This window comes from Carcharhinus amblyrhynchos, chromosome 1 (genome assembly GCF_965287045.1).
Source record: "Carcharhinus amblyrhynchos chromosome 1, sCarAmb.v2.hapA, whole genome shotgun sequence".
Classification (NCBI taxonomy): domain Eukaryota; kingdom Metazoa; phylum Chordata; class Chondrichthyes; order Carcharhiniformes; family Carcharhinidae; genus Carcharhinus; species Carcharhinus amblyrhynchos.
This window is the reverse complement of record NC_137324.1, coordinates 28501646-28527764: the sequence shown is the minus strand read 5'-3', so window position 1 is coordinate 28527764 and position 26119 is coordinate 28501646. Positions and strand designations below refer to the sequence as shown.

The following is a 26119-nucleotide window of genomic DNA, read 5'->3' as shown; positions in this document are numbered from 1 at the left end:
ATTTATGACTTTATTTTTAACCTATATTGTCACATGGCCTCAAACTATGTCAGATATATGTCTGTTGAAAGTTCTTCCTGTATTTCATTATAGGATTTAGAAGAAATTAAGAAGGAATTGTCCAAGACTGGAAAGGAAACAATTGTAGAAGAGTCCAAAGCTAGCAAGCGATTAACAAAGAGAGTAAACCGAATGATCGGTCGGATTGACACTCTCATTGTTGAGCTGGAGAAAGGCAAAGAAATGTTGGACGAACAACTGGACAGTGATGCAGCATCACACACTGGGTATGTGGATATAATGCTCCAATAATTTCTTTTCCTCTTATTGCTCTCATAATTTAAACTACTTTCTATCCAGTTTGTGGGCCTAAAAAAACCTCCTATTTAAATCTTAATCGTAGAAATTGTGCACCTTTTCACGCATCTTTTTGAATTATTGATCTGAAATGTGTTGAAGGCACCATTTTCGGACGCATTCTTCTGAATTAACTGTTTTTGTTTTGAGGCATTCAATCTATGTTGGAAAGCAGCAAAATTGACTTTGAAAATTTCCTTTCAAGTTAATTGATGGAGTTATCATAGAACCATAGAAACCCTACAGTACAGAAAGAGGCCATCTGGCCCATCGAGTCTGCACAGACCACAATCCAACCCAGGCCCTACCCTGCTAATTTACCCGCTAATCCCACTAACCTCAGGACACTAAGGGGACAATTTTAGCATGGTGAATCAACCTAACCTGCACATCTTTGGACTGTGGGAGGAAACTGGAGCACCTGGAAGAAACCCACACAGACACGAGGAGAATGTGTAAACCTGGGCAGTTGCAGAGTAGACTATCTCAGAATTAAACTGTAAAAAAAGGCACAGCTTCATTTCCACCCTTTGTATATTTTTGAAAAGGGGCTCAAGAAAAGAGGAACATGGGGGTGTTTCTAGACAAGCTTTTGAAAATGGCAGGATCGGTTAACAAAGCAATCGGCATATCGTGACATGAATTATGTTTTTTTTTCAGTTGGCATCCTGATGCTTTGGACAATTACTCATTGCATCTGTCAAATGTAGAATTGTAAAACTGATTATTATAACAGAAATTAGCATTTTTGGCTTGCCGCTCAATTTTAATTGTATAAGCTGGACTTTTGTGTTAAAATTTATCATATTCCTGCTGATCACAGAATGCAGGTTAAAATTAATTGCGTAGTGTTTCTGAAAACTGCTTGCCCTCAGACAAGAAGAATGAGAATGGAGAGTTGAGACTTGTTCCTTTTGCAGATTCTTCGAGCCCAGGTTTAGAAATATGTAAACGAACATTAGCTTGGTATTTGAATACCTTGGTGTGCGGGTATTATTTACCTGCGTATTCATTGTGAATGAATTGGGATAAAGTGTATTCCTGTTGTCACTGAATGTCAGGAACAGATCAGTAAGCCAAGCCATCACCCTGGGGGACTGTTTAGAGTATATTTGGCAGTTTATGATGTGAGCAAATGTAGTTTTGAATGCTGGTATGCTATGTTTGAATCTAGCTGTGTAGTACTACCCATGCTCTGCTTATATTCAAATTTGGTTTTTCACAAGGCCTCAGTCAATCTGGAGCTAGGTGGACAAGTCTGAAGTTTCCATGGTTTATCCAGTTAGTTTTCTGTTTATCACCCAAGGGAACTCATTTCTCCTTTTGATTCTAAATGAATGGAGAAATAGAATATTTTAAGTTAACTAATTAAATGAATCAATTATAATGAAGGGGCAGATGGCAAAATTGAATTGAGACCTCAACCAGTTCATCCACCAATGAAGCAGGCTTGAAGGGCTGAATGGCCTACTCTAGCTCCTAAGCCCTGTTTCTATGTCTAATGATTGTTAGACTGAGCCACCAGACTGCATATTTTTCATCCTGTTAAAGCCATGGTATACTGAAATAAAGTTCTTTGCTCTTTTATCTGGTTATTGTACAAGTAAACACATAATCTAGTCATTAGGGGGCACTAGACCTGAAGTATCAATTGGTACTGAATTCAAGGCAGTATCTTGAGCAAAATAAAACTCAAACAAGTAACGGTATGTTCCTATGTAAAATAAAAGATATATCCTAAGTTGTTATAGTACAGAACATATATTCTATTACCTATTTAAATAATGTATTATTGTACATTTACATGCTTCTCACTCACCAAAGTGACATTTAATTAGCTTCCATTTTTGAAGTACAGGTAATGTTCCAGCCAAATGCCTGTCAACATAATTAACTTCTGGAGTTTGGCAATAGAGGTTAATGAGGATAAATGCGAGGTTATCCACTTTGGCCAGAAAAATAAAATGACAAAATAATATTTAAATGGAAAACGTGTTCAAAAGACATCTATACAAAGGGATCTGGGTGTTGAACAAACAACTGTACAGGACAGGAACAGGCCCTTTGGCCCTCCAAGCCCGCATGATTATGATGCCTGCCTAAACTAAAATCATATGCATTTAGGATATCCATATCCTTCCATTCCCATCCTATTCATGTATTCGTCTGGATGCCCTTTAAGTGCCACTATTGTACTTGCTCCCACTACCTCCGTGGACAGCACATCCCAGACATTCACCACCCTCTGTGTAAAAAGAAAACTTGCCTTGCACATCTCCTCTAAACATGTCCCCACACACCATAAACCTTTGTCCCCTAGTACTTTCTTTTCTAGCCTAGGAAAGAGCATCTGACTATCCACTTTGTCCATGCCACTCAATCTTGTAAATCTCTATCAGGCCACCCCTCAACTTCATCTGATCTCTCCTCATGGCTAATATCGTCCAGACCAGGCAACATCCTCACACCTCTTCTGTACCCTCTCCAAAGCATCCACATCTTTCTAGTAATGTGGCAACCAGAATTGTACTCAATATTCCAAATGAATCAATTATAATGAAGGGGCAGATGGCACTAGACCTGAAGTATCTGCACAGCTTGACCTGCCAATTTGTATACTCAATTCCCCGACTGATGAAGGGAAGCATGCTGTATGCCTTCTTGACTACCTTATCCAGCTGTGTTGCCATGTTCAGTGATCAGTGGACATGTATGCACAGATCTCTCTACTTGGCAATATGCCTAAGGATTGTACCATTTTCTGTATAATGAAGTAATGCATTGGATCTTCCAAAATGCATCACGTCACATGTCCTTGTGCATGAGTCTCTGAAAATGGGAATGCAGGTGCAGAATGTTATAAGGAAGGCAGATGAAATCTTGGCATTTATTGCAAAGGATCTAGAGTATAAAAATTGAGACCGTTACAATTGTATACGGCATTGGTGAGACCACACTTGGAGTATTATGTTTAGTTTTGGGCACCTTCTTTGAGGAAGGATGTGATGGCATTGGAGGTAGTTCAGAAGAAGTTCACTAGATTGATTCTAGGTTTGAAGGGGCTGATGTATGAAGAGCAGTTGAAAAACTTATGCTTGTACTCGCTGGAGTACAGAAGAATGAGGTGGGGATTTAATTGAGATATATAAAATACTCAACGGGATTGATAAAGTAAATGTTAACAAAATGTTCTGTCTTCTAGAACAGTCTAGGACAAGAAGTCAAGGTTGTAGAGTAAGAGGGGGGAAGTTCAAGACAGAGATAAGGGAAAAGCTACTTTTCACAGAGGGTTGTGAATCTATGGAACTATGCAATGGATGCAGAATCAATCAAGACAGAGAGAGATAAATATTTAATCAAAAATGAGATAAAAGGCTATGGCGAAAAGGCAGGGAAATGGAGTTAGGATAAGATGGAGATTAGCCATGATCATATAGAATGGCAGAGCGGGCTTGAAGGGCTGAATTGCTACTCTAGCTCCTGATTCCTAATGTGCCGTAGGTAATAGATTTGCAAATATGAATATTAAGATTCTCCTGCAGGTCCCCTTGCACTTCACTCATGAAAAGTTGCAATTAATTTTAATTTTTTCCTATGTGCAGTTTGTATTTCACCTTCAGGGAGGATCTTATCAGCATTGATGAGCTGATCAGTGCAATGAAGCAGATCCAGAATATCCCACAGCATAAATTACAAAAGATTGCTGAATCTCTGGATGAAAACAAGGATGGAAGAGTTGATATCAACGATGTCATAAAAGTAAGCTTGAATTTTTAAAAGAATCACAACCTTCAGATTGCTAGACTTTTTTCCTGGAAAGTTGTAAGTCATTCTTCTTTTCTCTTCTGAATTTAAGGAAATATACAGCCAGGGAACTATTTCGCAGAGTTTGCTAGAGGTCTAACATGGATGGTACAAGCTATCTGACTTCCCCTGATTAATTTCTTGTGCATTACTATTCTTTAATACACCTTTATAGAAATATTGTAATCATCGAATGTACAGTGCAAAAGGGGACCATTCAGCCCTTCGAGCCTGCACCAACAACAATTCCATCCAGGCCCTATCCCATAACCCCATGTATTTTCTTTCCTAATTCCCCTGATATCTAAGGGCAATTTATCATGCAGATCAACCTAATCCACACATCTTTGGCGTGTGAGAGGAAACCGGAGCACCCAGAGGAAGCCCACGCAGACACGGGGAGAATGTACAGACTCCAAACAGATAGTGACCCAAGGCCGAAATTGAACCTAGATCCCTGGCACTGTGATGCAGCAGTGCTAACCACTGTGCTGCCCCTATGTAATAACCCTTTCAGTTTCCTGAGGGTGTTGTTGAATTAAATGTAATTCTGCAACCTAGACTACGTGATTTATGTTTTATGTGTCTGATTAATAATTGCAGCCTTGTAAGTGGGATTGGAATATCTCCTTGGTCAGACTTGTGGAGATTTTTACTGGCTTGTTACTTTCCTTGGTTTTGAAATTATAATTATGGCTGAATTGCCACTACTCAGTTCCATTGTCATTTGTTTACCCTTGTCTCCAAATAGGGTATTACCCATCATCCCTTTAAGATATTTTAGAACATGTTTTGAAGAATTAATATTAATAATTGAAAGATGGGAGGAAACAGTCTTGCCGAGCCACTGTCTGTTGCCTTACTTATTTCCTGTCTTTGCAGGTGGTGAAGTTAATCGATAAGGAGGATATAGACATTTCAACCAACCAGGTAGCAGAGATTTTGGAATTACTGCGCAAGGAAGAGAAGGTTGTAGAACATCAGAAAGCAAAAGAGAAGTCGGAGAAGGAACAGGTGGCTGAAGTCCAGAATTAAACAGCTTCATCTTATAAAATGCTCATGATATCAGAATCCATCTAATTTTATTTGTTTGATTTTTGAGATTTGTTAGAAGCATAATAATGGAATCAAGTGGATAATGTATACTGCAGAGGAATTGTAGATTGCTGCATTGTGCTGCAGAAATGGAATAATGTTTTCTGTGATGCCAAGAATTGAATCCCACCATTTCTGAAGTTTCGAAACCATGTTTCTTTGAAAAATGCACTTATAAAAGTAATGTTATTGTGATGTGGTTGGCTCTAATAATATTGTTTTTATAACTGAGCAAAGCAACTGGAAAACAAAGCCTTGGGGGGGATGTTAAAGAAGTGCTTACAGTGGACAGTAAGTCAGTTAATATTAAATACCATACTGCTTTTAATTGTATTAGTACAAATATGTAATCCTGGACCACTACAATATCGGGGCTTCAACTTCAACTATGAACTTCAAAATCTTTAAAATAGTGTCCATTAAAACTGATTTTCTATAAATTCTAAAGATAAGTGTGATACAGTGGAATTAGATGAATGCACCAAACCAAAGAATATTTTTAGCTATTTTGGAATAAGCTAAATTCTTTTTGCCGCTGAAATATTACAGTTCTTAAGGGGTTAAATCTCAGTCATATAGTGCTTCTACTCAATTATAAGTTATGCATTTTAAATAGGTGGTACAAATGTCAGACTGCATTGCTACTGTTTACTCCCTTCCAAACAGCTTATGTTTTACTGTATTGCCGACTGCATATGTACTTTGGAATACACTCAGGTATTGCTAAATTTATTTTTTAAATGGTTAAGTATTTAATGAAGAAAAAGCTGGCCCATTGTTCAAGTTATACCCTTATTTATATTGCAGATACTGTAGTGGTTGCAGCAATTGAGATGTGTTTATCTGCACAAAATTGTGCTATACTATTGGATAATGACATGGCTAACGAAATTTGAATGTTAACTGCAGTTCTATCCCAGAACACTTTCATATTTAACTTTTTTTGCACTGGCATGAGAATATGCAGTTTAATGTGTAAATGTATCTTCATAACTGCATCACATTCAAAAAGTACCTACGTACGTACGAATCAGATGGTAAATTATGTTAACCCGGCAGATTGTGGACTCTGTTTTGATTTCCAGTCAATTATATCAGTCAAAGTATACTTTGACTATAATATTTTCCTAAACTTGTATAAAAATAATGACTGTTGCACAAAAGTTGTATAATTAGTGGCCTATCTGTGCAGTACTTGCACTGTTGACTTGTATGTTTTGATGTTTTTGTCTAGATTTGAGGTTGATTATGTGCAGCTAAAGCAACATGAACCTCACAAATCACAGTGGCATTTGCCATGAAATGTTAATATTTTGGGCTGGAAACGTTTTGAATTCAGTAGTTTAGTCAAACCTAATTAAGGTTAAATATTTTTAAAGCAATGGTCCAGATTTTCCACGGGGCAGTTGCCAATGTCGGATTGCTGCCCCACTCAAACTTTTCCATGCCTAAATGACATTCTGCGTTTCTTGCTGTGTCTTAGTCCAGCTTCTCCAGAACTGCAGAGTGCTGCATCCCTCAAATATTGCAGTATTGTAGCATTAGGGGGGAGATGAGATGCATCTCCTTTTTACGGCACTAGCTGCTGTATGGTAGATTTAAATACATTGTGAATATTGGTGAATGGGTGAATGTTAGTAGATGAGTAAGTGAATGGATAGGGTGGTAGTGTGGGTGAGGTAGGGTGGTGGGTGTGAGCAAGGTGGCACGTGGGTGAGGTGACGTGTGGAGTGGATTGTGTAAGTTACCCAGATGTTAGACCAGGTTTTAATCTGTCTGACATTTCTATCCAGGTAAGTATTGTGGAACCATCAAGCTATTGACTCTAGCTCAGAATCAGAGACTTTCATGGAAGGTCCCCAAGAACAAGGGACTTGCCATTTGGAAATTCAAACTTCCTGGGCAGTTTTCAGAGGGGTCAGTGTGTCATGATTTCTGTGGAGTCCTGATGTGCATCGGATTTGAAGATTTGGGAACTGGAAGATCTGGACTGTTGGTTTAGTCCTTTTTACATATATTTTCTGATTTTTTTTCTTTTGCTATGACTATAACAAAATGCATCCCCTCCCCGACCCCCTACTTTTCAATTCCTTACTGAAATTTCCGAGTTCAAGTATGTTTTTCCTGTAATTATTTCAGTTTTTAAAGAAAGACTCACAATGCCAAATTAGTTATTTAAAACCTAATACAGTTTAGGTTTCAGCTGATTGTGCTCTGGAAATTAGATCTATGCGACTTGATACTTTAGACCAATTTTAGAGGAAACGGAAATAGACCAGTCAAATACATAACTAAATCAAGTTGGAAGGAAGGCACACAAATTTGTTTTTAACAAGAAAAGCTGTTGGATTGTGCGCTACACTAGATGAAGTTAGGACTGGCTCATTTAACTCTTTACCATTTCTCCATCACTCTCAGTAATAACAAGAGACACATTTGAGATATTCTTACCAGTTTTTGGAAGGTGTTTTGTTGTGTCATCTAAAATTCCACTATGCTTGTTTTGGAAGATATTCTTTTGACCAAACCTCTTCCCAGGTCCCTGTGCAGCTATTGCATAGTCCAATTCATTGACCATTGGAATGCTAATTGATTGCACTACATGCTTTTTATTTTAAACCCACGATCTGGATTCAAATCAATCAAGAAATGTTGATTGTCTCCTTTAACTATAAAGGTTTAATGTTTTATATTTAGGACCACAACCTAAAGCTGCCACAAAATTGGTTGAGGTATCACAAGGGTCTAGTTGGCGTGGGAAATGTAGAATTTCACACCACTGAAATACAGTTTGCTGCTTAGTGGTTGGGAGCCAAATAGAGTTCTACTTTGCATTTACTGGATTATACCCAATCTGAAATACTTGATTATAACACTAAGTAAAATGTGATTATAGTGGATGGAGAAGAGTAGAGTAAAACGAGTCATTGACACCACTATAAGAAAAGCTACAAGGAACAAGTCAATCTGAAAGTTTAATTGAAATGATGGTATGACTGAGTCTCATTAAGTAATTACAGCAGAAATGACTCACTGTAGAGTGAAATGGAAATGCAAATCAGTTTGCAAAAAAAAATTAAATGCAAAGGGAAAATAGTTAATTTCACAGCCATGATTATTAATGCCTGCTCGAACCTCATGTCCATCCTGACTAGTGAACTATGAATTGTTAAAATACTACGTTGAAAACTCTGCATATTTGTCTTTGCCTCTATTGTGGTAACTAGCCATGGTCTTGCTTTATTAACCTTTTCCTGCTGTTGCATAAATGTGCAGAAGTGGTGCACTGATCTTTAGAAAATACAAATGGTAAATATTTTTAGAAATAATATGAGAACAGTGGACTGGATTTGGAAGCAGTTAATTTCAGAGAAACCTGGGCATTTGTGTATTAAAAAAATGGAAAATTAATATGATTAAAGTGCACAAAGATTTAAATCTCTACAAGCCTTCGATGCATTTATTTTTCTAAGGATTCTTCCATTTCTCCCTTCTTTCTTTCCACCTCAGCAATTCAATTTTCCTCCTCCAGTTGAGAGACTTCTCAAGTAAGTAGCAAATAGTGCATAAGGGTTATGAGAATAGTGGGGTTAAAAATTGAATTAGACTTTGTACTCCAGGGATAAACACCAGCATTAATCTGTTGGGTCAAATAGTCTATGTTGTAGTCTGGGGTTTTACTGCCACCCTATGATCCCTGCCACTGGGACTGCATATGGGTTCTGTGCCTAATTAAAAGGCTAGGCTGGCAACCCAGTAGAGATAGTGGTGTGTCCCTCCCTGCTGCTGGCCTGATCAGAGTGCTGGCAGCGCAGCAATCTTGACAATGTTACTGACCGAGGTGGCCTTTGCTGAGGCTGCAGAGTGAAAGTGAGGGCACCTCCATGTTTAGGTACCCTCAAAGGGACAAGACGAAATGTTTTAATGGGCCAAGGCTAGGCAGGCACTGACAATCAAAAGAATGAGCCCTCTAGTGCCAACGTTGGGGCTGTGGGAGGTGCCCATTGCCATCAGGGAGGAGGGGGCCCTCCATAGATTATCGTGCACGCAGAAAAGATACGTCTCACTCGGGAAGCTTCTGGGTGGCTGCCTCAATGTACCTGAAGATCTCCCCAAATATTGGTGGTGATGGGGTGGCAATGGTGGCAGCATTCCAGTGTGGGTAAAATGGGAGTGTTAAGTGGCCTCAGTACACCAGTTAACTGGCCCGTTGAAAAATAAATAATTTGCCATATCTCCAGCAGATGGTGCAATGGGACAATATGAGAGCATGTTGCAGTACTTAACTGATGTCTACCTCACCAGCAGAGGATTTTTTAAGACATCAGACATTTTTACTCACCAATCATCCCTGATATTATAAAGTTAACTTTCTTTTTTATTTCATGATTGTTAACTTGAACATTCGACAGGCACTAATGTGATACTTAAAGAACATATATCCCATACGCAAGACTTAAAATACAGTTATTGCCATGTAAACATATATTTTTGAGCAGCTTGGATGCGGGGCTTATGCATTCTCCTGCTCACTGTTCCTATTTTTAAATTAGATGGAGATGATCACCAGAATCAGAACTCTTGAAATTTACATAATGAGTCCTAAATCTTGGTGAATATTCAGGAGCAACGAGGCAGTTAGTCTGTTGTGGATGCCATTCAGGCAGATGTTTCCACAGGGGAGTGCAGCCAGAACCAAATTCATAGCAGCACCGGTGGCTCAGATATACAGGGGGAGGAGGACGTCCAGGAAACAATAATGAAAGAGGATTTAATTGTTTTGGTCGATCTAGATGTGATTACAGGATGGCGTATTGCCTCCTTGGTGCCAGGGTCCAGGATATTATTGATTTTGATTTGATTTATTATTGTCACGTGTATTAACATATAGTGAAAAGTATTGTTTCTTGCACACTGTACAGACAAAACGTTCGTAGAGAAGGAAACGAGAGATTACAGAATGTAGTGTAACAGTCATAGCTAGAATGTAGAGAAAGATCAACTTAATGCAAGGTCAAAAGTCTGATAGCAGCAGGGAAGAAGCTGTTCTTGAGTCGGTTGGTACGTGACCTCAGACTTTTGTATCTTTTTCCTGAAGAAAGAAGGTGGAAGAGAGAATGCCTGGGATGCTTGGGGTCTTTAATTATGCTGGCTGCTTTGCTGAGGCAGCAGGAAGTGCAGACTGAGTCAATGGATGGGAGGCTGTTTGCACGATGGATTGGGCTACATTCACAACGTTTTGTAGTTCCTTGCCATCTTGCGCAGAGCAGGAGCCATACTGGGCAAGCTGCAGGGCACTGGGGAGGGGGTGAACAGTCAGGGGCATGTTGACACCAACAACATAGGCAGAAAGAGGGATGATGTCCTGCAGACAGATTTTGGTGAGCTAGGGCAAACAAGAAGGACATTGGTTGTAATCTCTGGATTGCTTCCAGTGCCATGTACTACTAAGTGTAGATCTAGGATAAGACAAGTGAATGTGTATCTGGAGACAGCACAAGAGGAAGGGCTTGGGAAAATGGGACCTGTATGGGCTGAACCATTGGCACCTCAACAGACCTGAGACCAATGATCTTGCAGAGAAATTTGCCAATGCTGTTGCAGAGGATTTAAACTAATTTGGCAGGGAGATAGAGCATTAGAAAAAGGAATCACAATGCGTAAAGCATTGGGGGAGACAGAAATCACTTCACAAGAAATAGTAAGGCACTCTAATAACACAGAGCGCTTTACTATTAACCAAACTTGACCAAGTTTTACCAGCATGCTAGGAAGGGCAGAAAGTCTTTTTTTAAAGTAAACTATACAGGACTCTGCAAGCTGTCTTTCACAGAAAAGAGAGGGGCCTGGGAAAGGCAGGGATGTTATTTAGTGTGTAAACCTTAGTCAAATATTTTCATGTTTGAACTACATGATATAAATACATGATAACAGGCAAATACCAACAATGGAGCTTTTGAAAGTAAGCTTGGAGACCAAAGAACTAACTGTGGAAAAGCAAAGCGATAAGCAAACAGTCCAATATAGGATGGCTGTCTGTGCAAAAACTTAAAAGATGGGCTTTTAACCCATGGTACATATAAAAACTCAACATTTTATTAAATACTTTGTATTAAGGAGAACTTTTATAATACAAATACAAAGTCACTAGATCCTTCCCTGAAATGATAATAAAGATGTTGCTAAAAGAACACTCTTTACTGCCATCTAGCTAGAATAATTTGGCTAATTCCCTGGAACTGGAAGTCCAAGCACCAAGTCATTTGACTTGGGCAGATCATATGTATGAACTACTGATGTAAACTCTGTGGTTTGGATTCTGCTTTAGTAAACCTACCACTTTAAGTAGATCTTGTGTCTGAGTGATTTGTTAATATCCCATCATTCTCAAATCTAAACTGAACTAAGTGCAGTCTCAGGAGTAAGGTCTTACAGTATTAGGTGCAAACAATTTAAAAGGGAATTGGGTTTATACTGCTTGTAAGCAAATACATAGAATGTGATAAATAAGGTTGGTGAACCACCAATGCAATGACTACATGGCAAAACAGAGACTCTGGTCCAGAACAGGGCAGGACTGGGTTCTAAATATTCCTATGTATAAGGTGTTCAGGAAAGATAGGGCAGAAAAGAAAGGAGCAAGAGTTGCAGTATTGATGATGGAGAATGTCACAATGTAGGAAGGAAAGGATGTTCTAGACAGGACAGGGACAAAATCCATTTGCTTAGTGATAAGAAATAATAAACAAACCATCACACTACAGGCAACTGAGATAGATATAGAGGAGCAAATCTGCAGAGATATTACAGAGCTGCAAAATGATAGCGTACTGATAATGGGGAACTTTATAAAGTGAAGGATTGGTTTTAATAATATGATACCTCTTCAGCACTATTTCTGTTATTGAAAAAGGGGAGGGGGGCAAGTGGAGTGAAGGTCAGTGATAGCTTAAAGATTAAATGACAAAGATGTCAAAGGGAATGGTAATGATGTGAAGGAATTGGAAAGAGTACAGAGGGATTCTTAAGAATGATTCCAGGGAGACAGATTTGTAGCTATGAGGATAGATCAGAGAGACTGGGACTGGTTTCCCTGGAGAAAGGAAGCCTGAGAGAAGACTTGGTAGAGGTAATCACAATCCTGAGAGGTATGGATAGGATTAATAGTCAGAAACTGTTCCCACTCAAGAGAACATCAAGAACTAAAGAACACAGATTGAACATAAGTGGCAAGGATACTGGGGAAAACTCCCCGGTTCTCTTTTTAAACTGCTGCCCATGGGATCTTTTACATTCACCCAAGCAGATAGATGGTTTAAGGTCCCATCAGACAGTTAGCAATTCTAGCAATCATTACTCCCTCAGTATCACACTGGAGTATCAACCTGGATTTTTGTGTTTGAGTTCTGGTGTGGGACTTGAACCTGAAACCTTATGGGGTGAAAATGCGACCAGCTGAGCCATGGCTGACACACTGTTCTTGAGTAACGGCGTGGAACCTTTAATGTCCAGTTGAACCTTTGTTTAATATTTCACTAGAGAGTGCAGCACTCCTTCAGTACTGCCCTGGAACAAGAACCTAGACTTTGTTAAGAATAACTGGGGTGGGGTTTGAGTTCACAACATCCGAATGGAGAAGGAAGAGCCAAGCTGATATTGTTAACAGGGGACCATTCAAAATATTTTTGACCACAATCATCTACCCAAGGGCTACTTCCTTGCAAATACCTGTTCTCTATATAAACCAGACCTTTCCCTGGCTGAACTTCCTCAAAGCGATCAACTAACTTACATATATTTGAATGATCGGTGGTCCAAAGGGTTTCATCTAACGTTCTCCAGTTTTTCATTCATTAAACTTAACTTGGTTTCCAAGTGATATTGTGTGTGTTTCAGGAAATGTGGCTCTAATTAGCCAATTCGGTTTACAATTAAAATCTACAATTTGATAAAGGTCAGTGTGCAGTCTTCAGAACAGAAAGCCAATTTGAAGCATTAGTAAAGCAACGTGACCAAGTTTCCGAATATGCACAAATGTATCCCAATCTCACATTCCTTTGCAACATCTTGTGCTTAGGGTGACATGGTGGCACCATAGTTAGCACTGCTGCCTCACAGTGCCAGGGACCTGGTTCGATTCCCAGCTTGGGACATTGTCTGTGTGGAGTTTGTACATTTTCCTTGTGTCTGTGTGGGTTTCCTCCAGATGCTCTGGTTTCCCCCCCACACTCCAAAGATGTGCAGGTTAAGTTAATTGGCCATGCTAAAATTGCTCCTTAGTGTCAGGGGGACTAGCTAGGTTAAATGCATGGGGGTATGGGGATAGGGCCTGGGTGGGATTGTTATCAGTGCATACTCGATGGGCCAAATGACCTCCTTCTGCACTGTAGGATTCGCTGAAATGCTGCATTGATGACTAGGTCTTGAGCATCTTTAATGTAATGAAGCAGTCTAGGTTAAGGCAGGATCTCAGCAGGTTGTTGAAGAAACTTACCAATGTAGAGTGTGTCAGGGGATGTGCTTCAAGTGCAAGGGTTTGAGGACGCCACGATTGACGATAGGGGTGAAATCAGAGAGTTGAAGGTCCGACCCAGGCAGAGAAGTAGGACACAGGCCTGATGGAGCCAGGCCATGGAGGGGTTTCTAAACAAGGGTAGGTAAAGGCTGAAAGTCAGGTAGTAAATTGAATTCAACCTTGAAAATCAATATTTTGTTAATCGGAAAGCTCGGTGTTAATTTTTATTCTGTTTCCTACATTCTGCTTATTCTTAGGATTTTCTGGTGACCCAGGCTGTTATCAGGTAATAAGTTTACTCATTTCATCACCAGGGGGAGACCTAGATTCAATTTTAAACACAACATTCTGAAGCAAAATGCCCAAAAATTGTTGCTCATTTAACCTTGAGCAGATTTCTTTGCTGTTAGCCTCAGTGTTATTTCGACAAATTGTTGGTCCAAGAGGAGAAACAAAGAGTTACACAGACATCCACACACACACACACACACACACACAGACACATGCACACACATTCACACACACACACATCCACACACACACAATGTGGAGATGCCAGCGTTGGACTGGGGCAAGCACAGTAAGAAGTCTCACAACATCAGGTTAAAGTCCACCAGGTTTATTTGGTATCATGAGCACTCAGAGTGGGAGTTGTGTTCACAAACAGGGCACATAAAGACACAGACTCAATTACAAAATAATGGTTGAAATGCGAGTCTTAACAGGTAATCAAGTCTTTACAGGTGCAGACAATGTGAGTGGAGAGAGGGTTAAGCACAGGTTAAAGAGATGTGAATTGTCTCCAGCCAGGACAGTTAGTGAGATTATGCAAACCCAGGCAAGTCGTGGGTGTTGCAGAGAGTATAACATGATCCAAGACCCTGGTTGAGATTGTCCTCCTGTGGCTTTTAGTTTCTGCTTGGGGTTCTGCGTTGTCGCATGTCTTGAAGGCCACCTTGGAGAATGCTTACCCGAAGATCAGAAGCTGAATGCCCTTATCTGCTGAAGTGTTCCCCGAGAGGAAGGGAACACTCCTGCCTGGTGATTATTGAGCGGTGTTCATTCATCCGTTGTCGTAGCCTCTGCATGGTCTCACCGATGTATCACACCTCAGGACATTCTTTCCTGCAGTGTATCAGTGTGTGAGACTTCTTACTGTGACAGAACTCCCACTTACCTGATGAAGAAGCAGAGCTTTGAAAGCTTGCTTGTGCTACCAAATAAACCTGTTGGAATTTAATCTGATGTTGTGAGACTTCTTACTGTGTATCAGGTAGACAATTTTGGCGAGTCGCAAGAGCATGCGCCGTGTACCTGGTGGATGGTGTTCTCACGTGAACTAGGGACTATGGTTTGAGGATAAGGGGTAAACCTTTTAGAACTGAGGTGAGGAGAAATTTCTTCACCCAGAGGTTGGTGAATGTATTGAATTCACTACCACAAAAGTAGTTGAGGCCAAAATGTTGGATTTCAAGAAGAAATTAGCTATAGCTCTTGGAGCTAAAGGGATCAAGGGATACGGAGGGAAGGGGGGAATCAGGATATTAAATTTGATGATCAGCCATGATCAGAATGAATGACGGAGCTGGCTCAAAGGGCCGAATGGCCTACTCGTGCTTCTAGTTTCTATGTATGTTCATATGTAAGTTTGCCATAATGCTCCCAGAGCTTAAAGGATTAAATTATGTATCAGCTTGTATTTGCTTGAACACAACAGATAGAAGAGCCGTCAGATAGAGATGTTTAAAATTTTAAGAAAATTTGAAAGGTTAAATAGATACAAAACTAGAAACAATTTCATTTTGTGAGGGAATCAAGGATCTGGGGAAATAATCTTGAATAACCTAGGGTTTGTTCATTTAGAAGAAAAAATTGGGAAGCACTTTTTTCACACAAAGTGTTGTGGAAATTGGGAATTCTGTCCGGATGTGAACGAAATGAGTCTTGCATGCAAAGCCAGAACGAAATGTCAAGGATGCTGGTGGGAGAGTTGTAGGGCTGGGCTATTTTATACAGGGAGGGTTTAAACATAAAGACAACCATAAGCACTTCAAATCTTTACAAAGGGAAATGTTTCTTGGAGTTTAGAAGAGTGAGAGGTGGCCTTATTTAAACCCATAAGATCCTAGACAGGGTAGATGGTGAGATGTTTTCACTAGTGTGAGAGTCTCGAACAAGTGGACATAGCTATAAGATAAAGGTCTGGCCATTTAAAACTGAGGTGCGTAGAAATTTCTTCTCGCAGAGGGTGGTGCATCTCTGGAATTCTCTGCCCCAAAGGATGGTGGAGGCTGGATCACTAGAAGTACTTAAAGTGGAAGTGGGTAAATATTTGATAGATCAAGGAATAGAGGGCTATGGGGAAATGGCACAGAAAAGGAGTTGAGGCTGGCATAGATCAGCCACAATTGTATTGAATGAAGGGGCAGGATTGAAGGGGCTTGGTGGCCAACTCTTTTTTCTATTTCTTGTGTATGTTGGAAAATTAAGTAAAAACAGGGAGTGCTCCAATTGTGCAACAATTCTGTCAGTATTGGTGAAGAGGTGGGGTGCTAATGCTCTCAGGACTTTGGTAATGGCTTTTATTTCAGCTTAGGTGTGGTGTGAATTCTGACAGATTCTAACACCATTTGAGTGGTTGCTGGGCTGTACGTAACACATGCCCAAACATGTGGGATGCACTGTCAGTGGCACAGACTTCCCATTGATTTGTGTGAAGGGAGAAAGTTGCCTCAGTAGAAACAGCTCGTAATGTTCCACGCAGACTGTAAATACGTCCTGTAAAGGACTTCCAGAAAGTAGAGAAGACATTAATAAACTTGCAGTGGGCATATCATTGGCAGAGACATTTCAATATGGATAAATGTGAGGTAACACGTTTTGGCAGGAAGAATAATGAGACTATAGCTGGAATTTCCAGCCTCACCTGCCGGGGATCTTCCAGTCCTGCTGAAGTCAATGGACTTTTGGCCGGCTTGCTGCATCTGTCGTGTGGGAATTTGCCACAGCAGAACTGGAAAATCACAGCCCATTTATTTCTCAGCAAGCAAGTGAATAAATGGAATAGAGGAGCTGAGATGTGTGGTACTGATACAAAAATCACTAAAAGTAGCCTTGCTGAATAGTAACATCATTAAGAACAAAACATTTGGTCCCATATCTCTAGTGATAGCAGAAAGGTTACCTTAAACTTGTATAGAACCTTGAAGAGGCTACAACTGGAATACCGTGCGCAGCTCTTTGATTTGATTTATTATTGTCACATGTATTAGTATATGGTTAAAAGTATTGTTTCTTGCGCAGTATACAGATAAAGCATACTGTTCATAGAGAAGGAAAGGAGAAATTAATGGAAATTGACTTGTGCCATGACTAACCTTTTGAAGCACTTCATTATGATGGATGTCAGAGCCACCGGACGATAGTTATTAAGGCACGCTGCTTGGCTTTTCTTTGATACCGGGATCATAATCGTTCTTCGTGAAACAGATAGGGACCTCAGATGGTTGTAAAGATTGTTGGTCTTCACAGTAGGAAAAGGATCTCGGAACGCTGGGGAAGGTGTGTGCCAGGCAGGAGAAAATACTATAATAAGAACAAAGAACAAAAACAGCCCGGGAAACAGGCCCTTCGGCCCAACGAGCCCATGCCACCATTTTAACATTACCAGTCCCCCCTCCACCCATGACCCTTATCTATTGTTTTATAGTATTCCACATTGAGGGAAACTAATTTAGGGACAATTTATTACCTCCAGTCAGCCTATTAGCACATCTTTGGGGTGTGGGAGGAAACCGGAGCACCCGGAGAAAACCCACACAAGCATGGGGAGAATGCACAAACTCCCACAGACACTGGCCCAAATCCATGTGTCTGCACAGCAAACAGTGATAGTCACTGAGTTGTTGTCTTGCCCAGCATCTGGTTCAGTTTAAGCACACACTAACAACATGAAGCACTAGGCTACTCTTGAACATTCAAGAGCAGCCCTAGTACGACCCATCGCGTGTATGCCCCTCATTGGACAACAAGGCGGACCAACTTAAAACCTGTGCATTAAAAGAGAAAAACATTAATATCATACCACATCCTTTTTGTGGTCCCAATGCTAATGAACCTTATTTAAAACAATCTCCTATATCCTCCCATCTCCAACCCACTCATGTTCCTGTCTAAGTTACTCTTAAACAACTCCAGCGTGCCTGCCTCCACTACCTTACTTGGCAGAGCATTCCATACCCCCATTACCCTCTGTGTGAAAAACTTCCCTCTAATATCTGTGTTATACCTCTCCCCCCTCACCCTAAGCCCGTGGCCCCTCGTACTGTGTGTCTCTAACATAGGGAATAGCTTACCTCTGTTCACTCTATCTATACCCTTCACAATCTTATATACCTCTATTAGATCCCCCCCAGTTGCCGTCTTTCAAGGGAAAACAGCCCCAATTTGCTCAATCTTTCCTCATAACCCAGTCCTTCCATACCAGGCAACATCCTGGTAAACCTCCTCTGCGCTCTCTCCAGAGTCTCCACGTCCTTCCGGTAGTAAGGCGACCAGAACTGGACGCAGTACTCCAAATGTGGCCTAACCAATGTTCTATACATTAGACTCCAGCTCTTATGTTCTATACCCCTTCCTATAAAGACTAACATACCATAGGCTTTCTTCACAACCTTCTCCACTTGTACTGCCACCTTCAAAGACTTGTGCACTTGCACCCCCAGGTCCCGCTGCGTTTCTATACTCTTTATAGGCTTACCCTTTATCATATAACTTCCCCCTACATTATAACTCCCACCTACATTATGTTTGGGTTGTAGTCACAGCCTTTGTTATCTTCTGGTTCTGAAGTTCCCTTTTGTTTTTAAAACCTATAAAACTGCAGCAATTTCTTCTTTTCTCATTTTTTTAACTGCAGCTCAGTCACCTCATGTCATCTGGCGCAGCCTGATGTTGCAGCTTTTCTCCAGCCATTCAGCCCTGCCACTGCCACCTATTTTAGTTTTCTATTTTTTGCTTGCCTGTATCTGACCAGGTTCCTTAACTCTACATCATTTAGAGTCTTAGCTTCTTTATACTTTGTAGTTTTGTTTACCCCTACGGGAATTCTCCGGCCGCGTTCGCCCCTAAACCGGAGAATCCCGCCTGTGGTCAATGGACACTTGCATGGTCCACACCCCCCGCCAGCTACGATTCCCGTGGCAGGCGGGACGGAGAGTTCCAAACCCCTCCCGAATCTGTTGTGATCTGTCGCGGTTTTTTTTTACTCTGCATCACTTAGAGATCTGATGTGGAGATGCCGGTGTTGGACTGAGTTAAACACAGTAAGAAGTCTCACAACACCAGGTTAAAGTCCAACTTGTTTATTTGGTAGTTTATTTATTAGCCAGTGGCATTTGCTACAAATTGGACTTCAACCTGGTGTTTTGAGACTTCTTACTCACTTAGAGATCTGACAGTGGATTTCTACTCACTCCGGGTGGATTCCTCAACTCCTAGCTCTGTAGCAAAGCTAACTCAACTGTTTCTACAAATATTTCTTCTTAGGAGCACATTTCTCCAGCCCAGCTTCAACTACTTATAGTATTTTATATCTTGGGATTTTGTTCCATGTTAATCATTTAAAATGCCACATTTATATCACCACTGATCACCACATTGTATCATGATGCCTCTGCTAATGTGATATCTTGTAGAAGCATCCACCATGTTGTAATATTGTGTTGATGCTGATTACCATGTTGCATTATAGACATGCCTCTCGTGCCTTAGTTATGAGGAGTCTGATACTTGCATGTTTAAACATGAACCATTTATTGTTAATTTTTAACCATTTATGGATCCCAGATATTGCTATGCATGGTGCTGTCTCCATGCAGGATGCTTCCAGAGTATTCCCTCTGAATCTATTACCCTGTGACTCTATACATCATACCAAGGGTGGTGTTATTCTCCAATGCCATGTTATTTCTTGCTCTACTGAGCACCTTTATGTTATAATGGCATGCAAGCACATAATATAATTGCTGTCTAGTTGAGGGTACAATGCAGGTGAAACCTTTTGTGCAGGGGGATAAGATAAACACCCTGGACTATAAAAACTGGTAACCATTGACAACTGGCGCATAGAAAGGGATCACAGGAGGAGAATTTTTGAGAGTGTGGGTGAAAAGACCGCATTAATATTGAGAGCGCACATGCAGTCCAAGATTAGGTCTGTGGCCACTTCCCACCAGTGCCAAGCCTGCGGGGTGAACTGCTGCCTAATTTCTCACTGGCTAGAGAGTGCTGTAAAAAGTAGCACAATCTTCCCCTGGATACCAAGTGGGAAACTGCTTAATCCACTTGTCATGCATTTCCGCACTTGAATGTGCTCACACCAAGAACAGGCAAAGAACATAGTAACTGTGTGTAAAAGAGAAAGTAAGTGCCGAGCAGAGCTCCCCGAGGTAACCAATTAGAAAATGTATCATTATGCAGAGCGCAGAGCTGACAAGAGTGCAGGAGCACGAAAGGCAATGTCATTAAGGAATCAATACCATAGGTGGGGCAGCAACGAATTGTTTTAATTATTGAATTAACTTGTGCCCTTGTAAATTGATACAACGGAGACCATGCAATCCCCTCAGTGCAGAAAGAGGCCATTCGGTGCATTGAGTTTGTACTGACCACTCAGACCCGCTCCCACAACCCCACACATTTACCCTGCTAAACTCCAGACACTAGGATCAAATTAACACGGCCAATCAACCTAATCCGCGTATCTTTAGACTGGGGGAGAAAACTGGAGCACCCGAGAAAACCCATACTGACACAGGGAGAACGTGCAAACTCCACACAGATAGTGATCTGAGGCCAGAATTAAACCCGAGTTCCTGGTGCTGGGAGTCGGCAGCAGTGCTAACCACTGTGCCACCATGCCACTCCATAGAAAGTAGAACACTGATGGATTATTAATGTAGTTTTCAATTTAAGGGATTCACACTAGTTAAAACTAGATTTGGTAATTTATGGGAAATATCCAACATATTTTAATGTTAATTCCCTCCCTCCCCCCACCTTCACGTGCTCTTTATATTCATTGACTGGCTGGGCCAGCATTCATTGCCCGTCCCTAACTGTCCTCCATTTCAGAGGGAATTTGAGAGTTAACCAGTTTGCTGTGGGTCTGGGCTCACATTTCTGGGAATTAGTAACTGTGAGGATTGGGAAAGTGCCCTGATGAGGCTGCACTTGGAGTATTGTGTACAGTTTTGCTCACCCTGTTATAGATTAGCTGGAAAGGGTGCAAAGAGGATTTACGAGGATGTTGCCAGAACTATTGGGCCTGAGTTATAGGGAGCAATTGGTCAGCCCAGGACTTTGTCCCTTGGAACATAGGAGAATGAGGGGTGACCTTATTGAGGTGAATAAAATCATGAGGGGCATGGATAGGATGAATGCACAGTCTTTTTCCCAGGGAAGGGGGATTGAAAACTAGAGGGCAGAGGTTTAAGGTGAGAGGGGAAGGATTTAAAAGGGACCTGAGGGGCAACTTCTTCATGCAGAAGCATGTGGAATGAGCTGCCAATGAAAATGGTTGCGGGAGGTTCAATAGCAACATTTGAAAAAAACATGTGGATAAGTACATGGATGGGAAAGGATTAGAAGGATGTGGGCCAAATGCAGACAACATTGGGCTAGTTTGGAGGGCACCATGATTGTGATGGACTGGTTGGGCTGAAGGGCCTGTTTTAGTGCTATATTGCTCTATGACTTTATAACTGGAGTTCCACTTTAAGATATACAAGACCAATTCAATTAAGTTTTATTGGTATCATTCATTTCCGATTCTTACTGCTTTTGTCTTTTGGGTTGGGAGGGGGAGGGAGGGAGGGCTGCTGCTTTTTTTTCATTTTGTCTGTGCTCAGAGTATAGAAACATAGAAGATAGGAGCAAGAGGAGGTCATTCAACCCTTTAAGCCTGCTTCGACATTCATCACGATCATGGCTGATCATCCAAATCAATAGCCTAATCCTGCTTTTTCCTCATAAATTTCCATTTATCCCAGTAGAGTGTGATGCGTCCAATTTAGTTTGAAACCAGTGTGAGGGACTTCACTTCATTGAGGTTGGTCATTGTAAGCTGCCAATAACTGCGTGAAGAATTTGCCCCTCCGGTCCCTTTTGAATCCTTCCCCTCTCACCTTAAACATCTGCCCTCTAGTTTTGAATTCCCTTTCCCTGGGAAAAAGCAGTTACAGGAATGTATATTAAATTCCCAGATTGTCTTCAGTACAAGACACTTAGATCACATGACATAAAGATCCTGAGCATCGCAAGACTCCCAGACAGGTACACTTCACGTGCAATCTGTGTCGTTTGACAAAGAGCCTTTCAATGGCCTGACGCTTGATGGAATAAATCTCCATCAAAATACAGCAATTAACCACTTAATCCATCATTAATCCAGCTGGACTCTGTCTCTGGCAAGTTAAACAATCATTCTGTGGCCTTGATAGAACCTACATTCCAGCGCTGCTTTTAATCAGATACTTTCACTAACGGATGGAAAATGTTCAATCTGTTTCATACACAAATAGGAAGAGGTTTATTGATTGAATTATAGATTATATCACCCAACCCAGGAATCCTTTCTCTCTCCAGCACAAACACTTTGTTCCTGTGCCACACTAAGAATGTTTCACTCGGTGACTCACTGCCAAGTTCTACACTCAGATTGTACAGAGAGAAAAGATAAGGGCTCAGATATTCCGAGGGCCCCAGAGGCTGAAGATCTGTCTGCCAATCACCGATATCCTTCATTCTCTCTTCAAACCTCAGTGTTGCCTACACTTGGCACGCCATTCCCCTTCCCCCCAAATCCAAATCATGCATATTCAATCTGTCTGCATAAACACTCCATCGTTTCCCTCTCCCACCCTCCCCCTCACCCCCTGCTGCCCCCTCATCCTCCCTCTCCCACCCTCCCCCTCACCTCCTGCCGCCCCCATCACCTTCCCTCCCCCACCCTCCCCCACCCTCCCCCTCACCTCCTGCCTCCCCCATCACCTTCCCTCCCCCATCCTCCCCCTCACCTCCTCACTCTCAAACACTCCCTCTCATCCCCAAACCCCCTCACCCACTCCCTTTCCACCCTCCTCCTCAGCCCCTCCCCCACCCTCCCCTCACCTCCTCCTTCACCCAACCTCGCACTCAACCCCCCACTCAACTCCACCTCATCTCCTCCCTCCCCCACCCTCCTCCTCAACCTTCCCTTCCATGCTCCCCCTCACCCCCTCCCTCCCCACCCAACCTCTCACCTCCTCCCTTCTTCACCCTCCCCCTTACCTCCTCCCTCCCTCCTATTCTCCCCTCACCTCCTCCCTCCTCCCACCCTTCCCCTCACCTCCTTCCTTCCTCCCCTCACATCCTCCCTCCCCCCACCCTACCCCTCACCTCCTTCCTTCCTCTCCCTCCCCCTTACCTCTTCCCTTCTTCACCCCCTCACCTCCTTCCTCCCCCCACCTCCTCCCTCCCCCCCACCCTACCCCTCACCTCCTTCCTTCCTCTCCCTCCCCCTTACCTCTTCCCTTCTTCACCCCCTCACCTCCTTCCTCCCCCCACCTCCTCCCTCCCCCCACCCTACCCCTCACCTCCTTCCTCCCACCACCCTCCCCCTCACCTCACTTCCTTCCCCTCCCCCTCACCTCTCAGGTGGGGTGGGGGAAGGTCAGGTGGGGGACTGTGGGGGAGGGTCAGGTGGGGGACTGTGGGGGAGGGTCAGGTGGGGGACTGTGGGGGAGGGTCAGGTGGGGGACTGTGGGGGAAGGTCAGGTGGGGGATCGTGGGGGAGGGTCAAGTGGGGGACTGTGGGAGAGGGTCAGGTGGGGGATCGTGGGGGAGGGTCAGGTGGGGGACTGTGGGGGAGGGTCAGGTGGGGGATTGTGGGGGAGGGTCAGGTGGGGGACTGTGGGGGAAGGTCAGGTGGGGGATTGTGGGGGAGGGTCAGGTGGGGGATTGTGGGGGAGGGTCAGGTGGGGGACTGTGGGGGAGGGTCAGGTGGGGGATTGTGGGGGTGGGTCAGGTGGGGGACTGTGGGGGGGGGTCAGGTGGAGGACTGTGGGGGTGGGTCAGGTGGGGGACTGTGGGGGGGGGTCAGGTGGGGGACTGTGGGGGGGGGTCAGGTGGGGGACTGTGGGAGAGGGTCAGGTGGGGACTGTGGGGGAGGGTCAGGTGGGGGACTGTGGGAGAGGGTCAGGTGGGGACTGTGGGGGAGGGTCAGGTGGGGGATTGTGGGGGAGGGTCAGGTGGGGGAGGGGATGGTGTTTGGAAATGCGCAGTCATGTGATGACACCTCCAGGAATGTGCCTGTTCAGAGTTGGCAGCCCTCAGTGAGGAACCGATTCGGAGTGACACTGGTCTAACTCTATCTCCACATGCCCCTCTGCGCCTGGCCTGACAGGACAGAACCATTGTTCTGTTTGTGTGCTGACTGGTGCTCTGTAAACGTCAGCTTAATAATGTGTTTTACCGCTTAAAGAAAAGTATGACAAAATATTACTCAGTGTGGTGCCCTTTCTATATGTTCAATGAGTTAGACTGGGGGGGGGGCAGGGTGGGGGAAAAAGAAAATGATTTTTGGACGATGTCCAGTTTGTGTGCAGAAGTCCCTGGTTTTGAGGGTCAGTGCTGATCTGAAATCTGAGCTCACAGACTGTGTAGCGCTGAATGGAGCCAAGATCAATCTTTGCACGGTTCAGATGCAGATAAGCTCTGAATGTTTCTTTAGCATTGGTGGAAGTGGAAACTTGGAGCGATTTGGATGTGGCCAGATTTGGATTGGAAGTCAGATGGAGGCCATTTACTAGTCTGAATAATTATTAACCCTTTGGGTACTGTGTGTCCTCGGATGGAGAAAGCTAGCACGAGGGGGCATGGCTTTAAATTAAGGGGGGGTAGTTATAGGACGGATGTCAGGGGTAGGTTCTTTACCCAGAGGGTGGTGAGGGATTGGAATGCCCTGCCTGCTGCAGTTGTAAATGCGCCTAGTTTGGGGGCGTTTAAGAGATCCGTGGATAGGTTTATGGATGGAAAGGGTTTGGTTTAGGTTAGAGGGTCATTGCTTTTTAACTGGTCGGCGCAACATTATGGGCCGAAGGGCCTGTTCTGCGCTGTAATGTTCTATGTTCTAATGGTTTCAAAATAAGCACAGAAACATTTTCTGGCCAATATTAGGGAGAAATATGTTGATCCTGTAACAATTAAAATTACATAACTGTTATAGGCTACACATTGCAGTTACAATAAGGCTCGGTGGCACAGTGGTTAGCACTCATCAGCGTCAGGGGCCCAGGTTCGATTCCCAGCTTGGGTCGCTGTCCGTGTGGAGTCTGCACACTTTCCCCGCTTCTACTTAGGTTTCCTTCCACAGTCCAAAGATGTGTGGGTTAGGTTGATTGGCCATGCTATGTTAACCTTAGTGTAGGGGGACTAGCTATATGTGGGGTTGTGGGGAATAGAGCCTGGGTGGGATTGTAGTCAGTGCAGACTCAATGGGCTGAATGGCCTCCTTCTGTATTGTGGGAATTCTGTGATTCTCTCATTAAAGTATAAAACTATGTTAACACATAGATCTCAGAATTTCAGCATCTTAACCAAAAACTGACTGCAAAATGTACAAATATTTGGCAGATCTGCCAGAACCTGAACACAGAAAAGGCAAGTTAACATTTAAAGTTTATTTATTAGTGTCACAAGTAGGCTTATATTAACACTGCAATTAAGTTATTATGAAAATCCCCTAGTTGCCACACTCCGGCACCTGTTTGGAGTCACTGAGGTTGAACTTAGCACGGCCAATGTAGCTAACCAGCACATCTTCCAGACTGTGGGTGGAAACTGGAGGAAACCCACGCAGACATGAGGAGAACATGCAGACTCCACACAGACAGTGACCCAAACTGGGAATTAAACCTGGGTCCCTGGTGGTGTGAGACAGCAGTGCTAAACACTGTGCCACCATGCCGCTCTTAATTCAGGAGAGACAGAATGATTTCAGGAGGGACTCCCAGAGCTAGGCCTGAGGCTGAAGGTCTAGCAGCCAATAGCAGGGTGAATGGAAAAGGAAACGTAAATCCTTAATACCTACAACGAAAGCAAAATACTGCGGGTGTTGGGAATCTGAAATAAAAACACCAGCACAGTGATAGTACTCAGAGGCTCAGGCTGCATCTGTGGAGGGAAAGAGTTAATGCTTCAGGTCAAGATGACCTTTCAACAGCTTTGGAATCTTCACATCATCCCTACATTGCAGAAAGAGGCCATTCAGCCATCGCATCTGCACCGACCACAATCCCATCCCAGGCT

At 42.8% G+C, this 26119-nt stretch overlaps 1 protein-coding gene across 4 annotated transcripts in view; it reads left to right on the top strand.

The window, feature by feature from the left end:
* The window catches only part of letm1 (leucine zipper-EF-hand containing transmembrane protein 1), an 82757-nt gene extending 73899 nt beyond the window's left edge, over nucleotides 1-8858 (top strand). Inside the window, exons 12-14 of one of the 4 annotated variants that reach the window (XM_080202413.1) lie at nucleotides 94-287; nucleotides 3978-4116; nucleotides 5044-8858. In XM_080202413.1, the coding sequence (XP_080058539.1) occupies nucleotides 94-287; nucleotides 3978-4116; nucleotides 5044-5196 (486 nt within the window). In that variant the 3' untranslated portion in view covers nucleotides 5197-8858. Of the gene's footprint in view, nucleotides 1-93; nucleotides 288-3959; nucleotides 4117-5043 lie in introns of all 4 variants that reach the window. The other 3 variants (XM_080202232.1, XM_080202325.1, XM_080202143.1) reach the window with 3 other exon arrangements.
* The last annotated feature ends 17261 nt before the right edge of the window (nucleotides 8859-26119 follow it).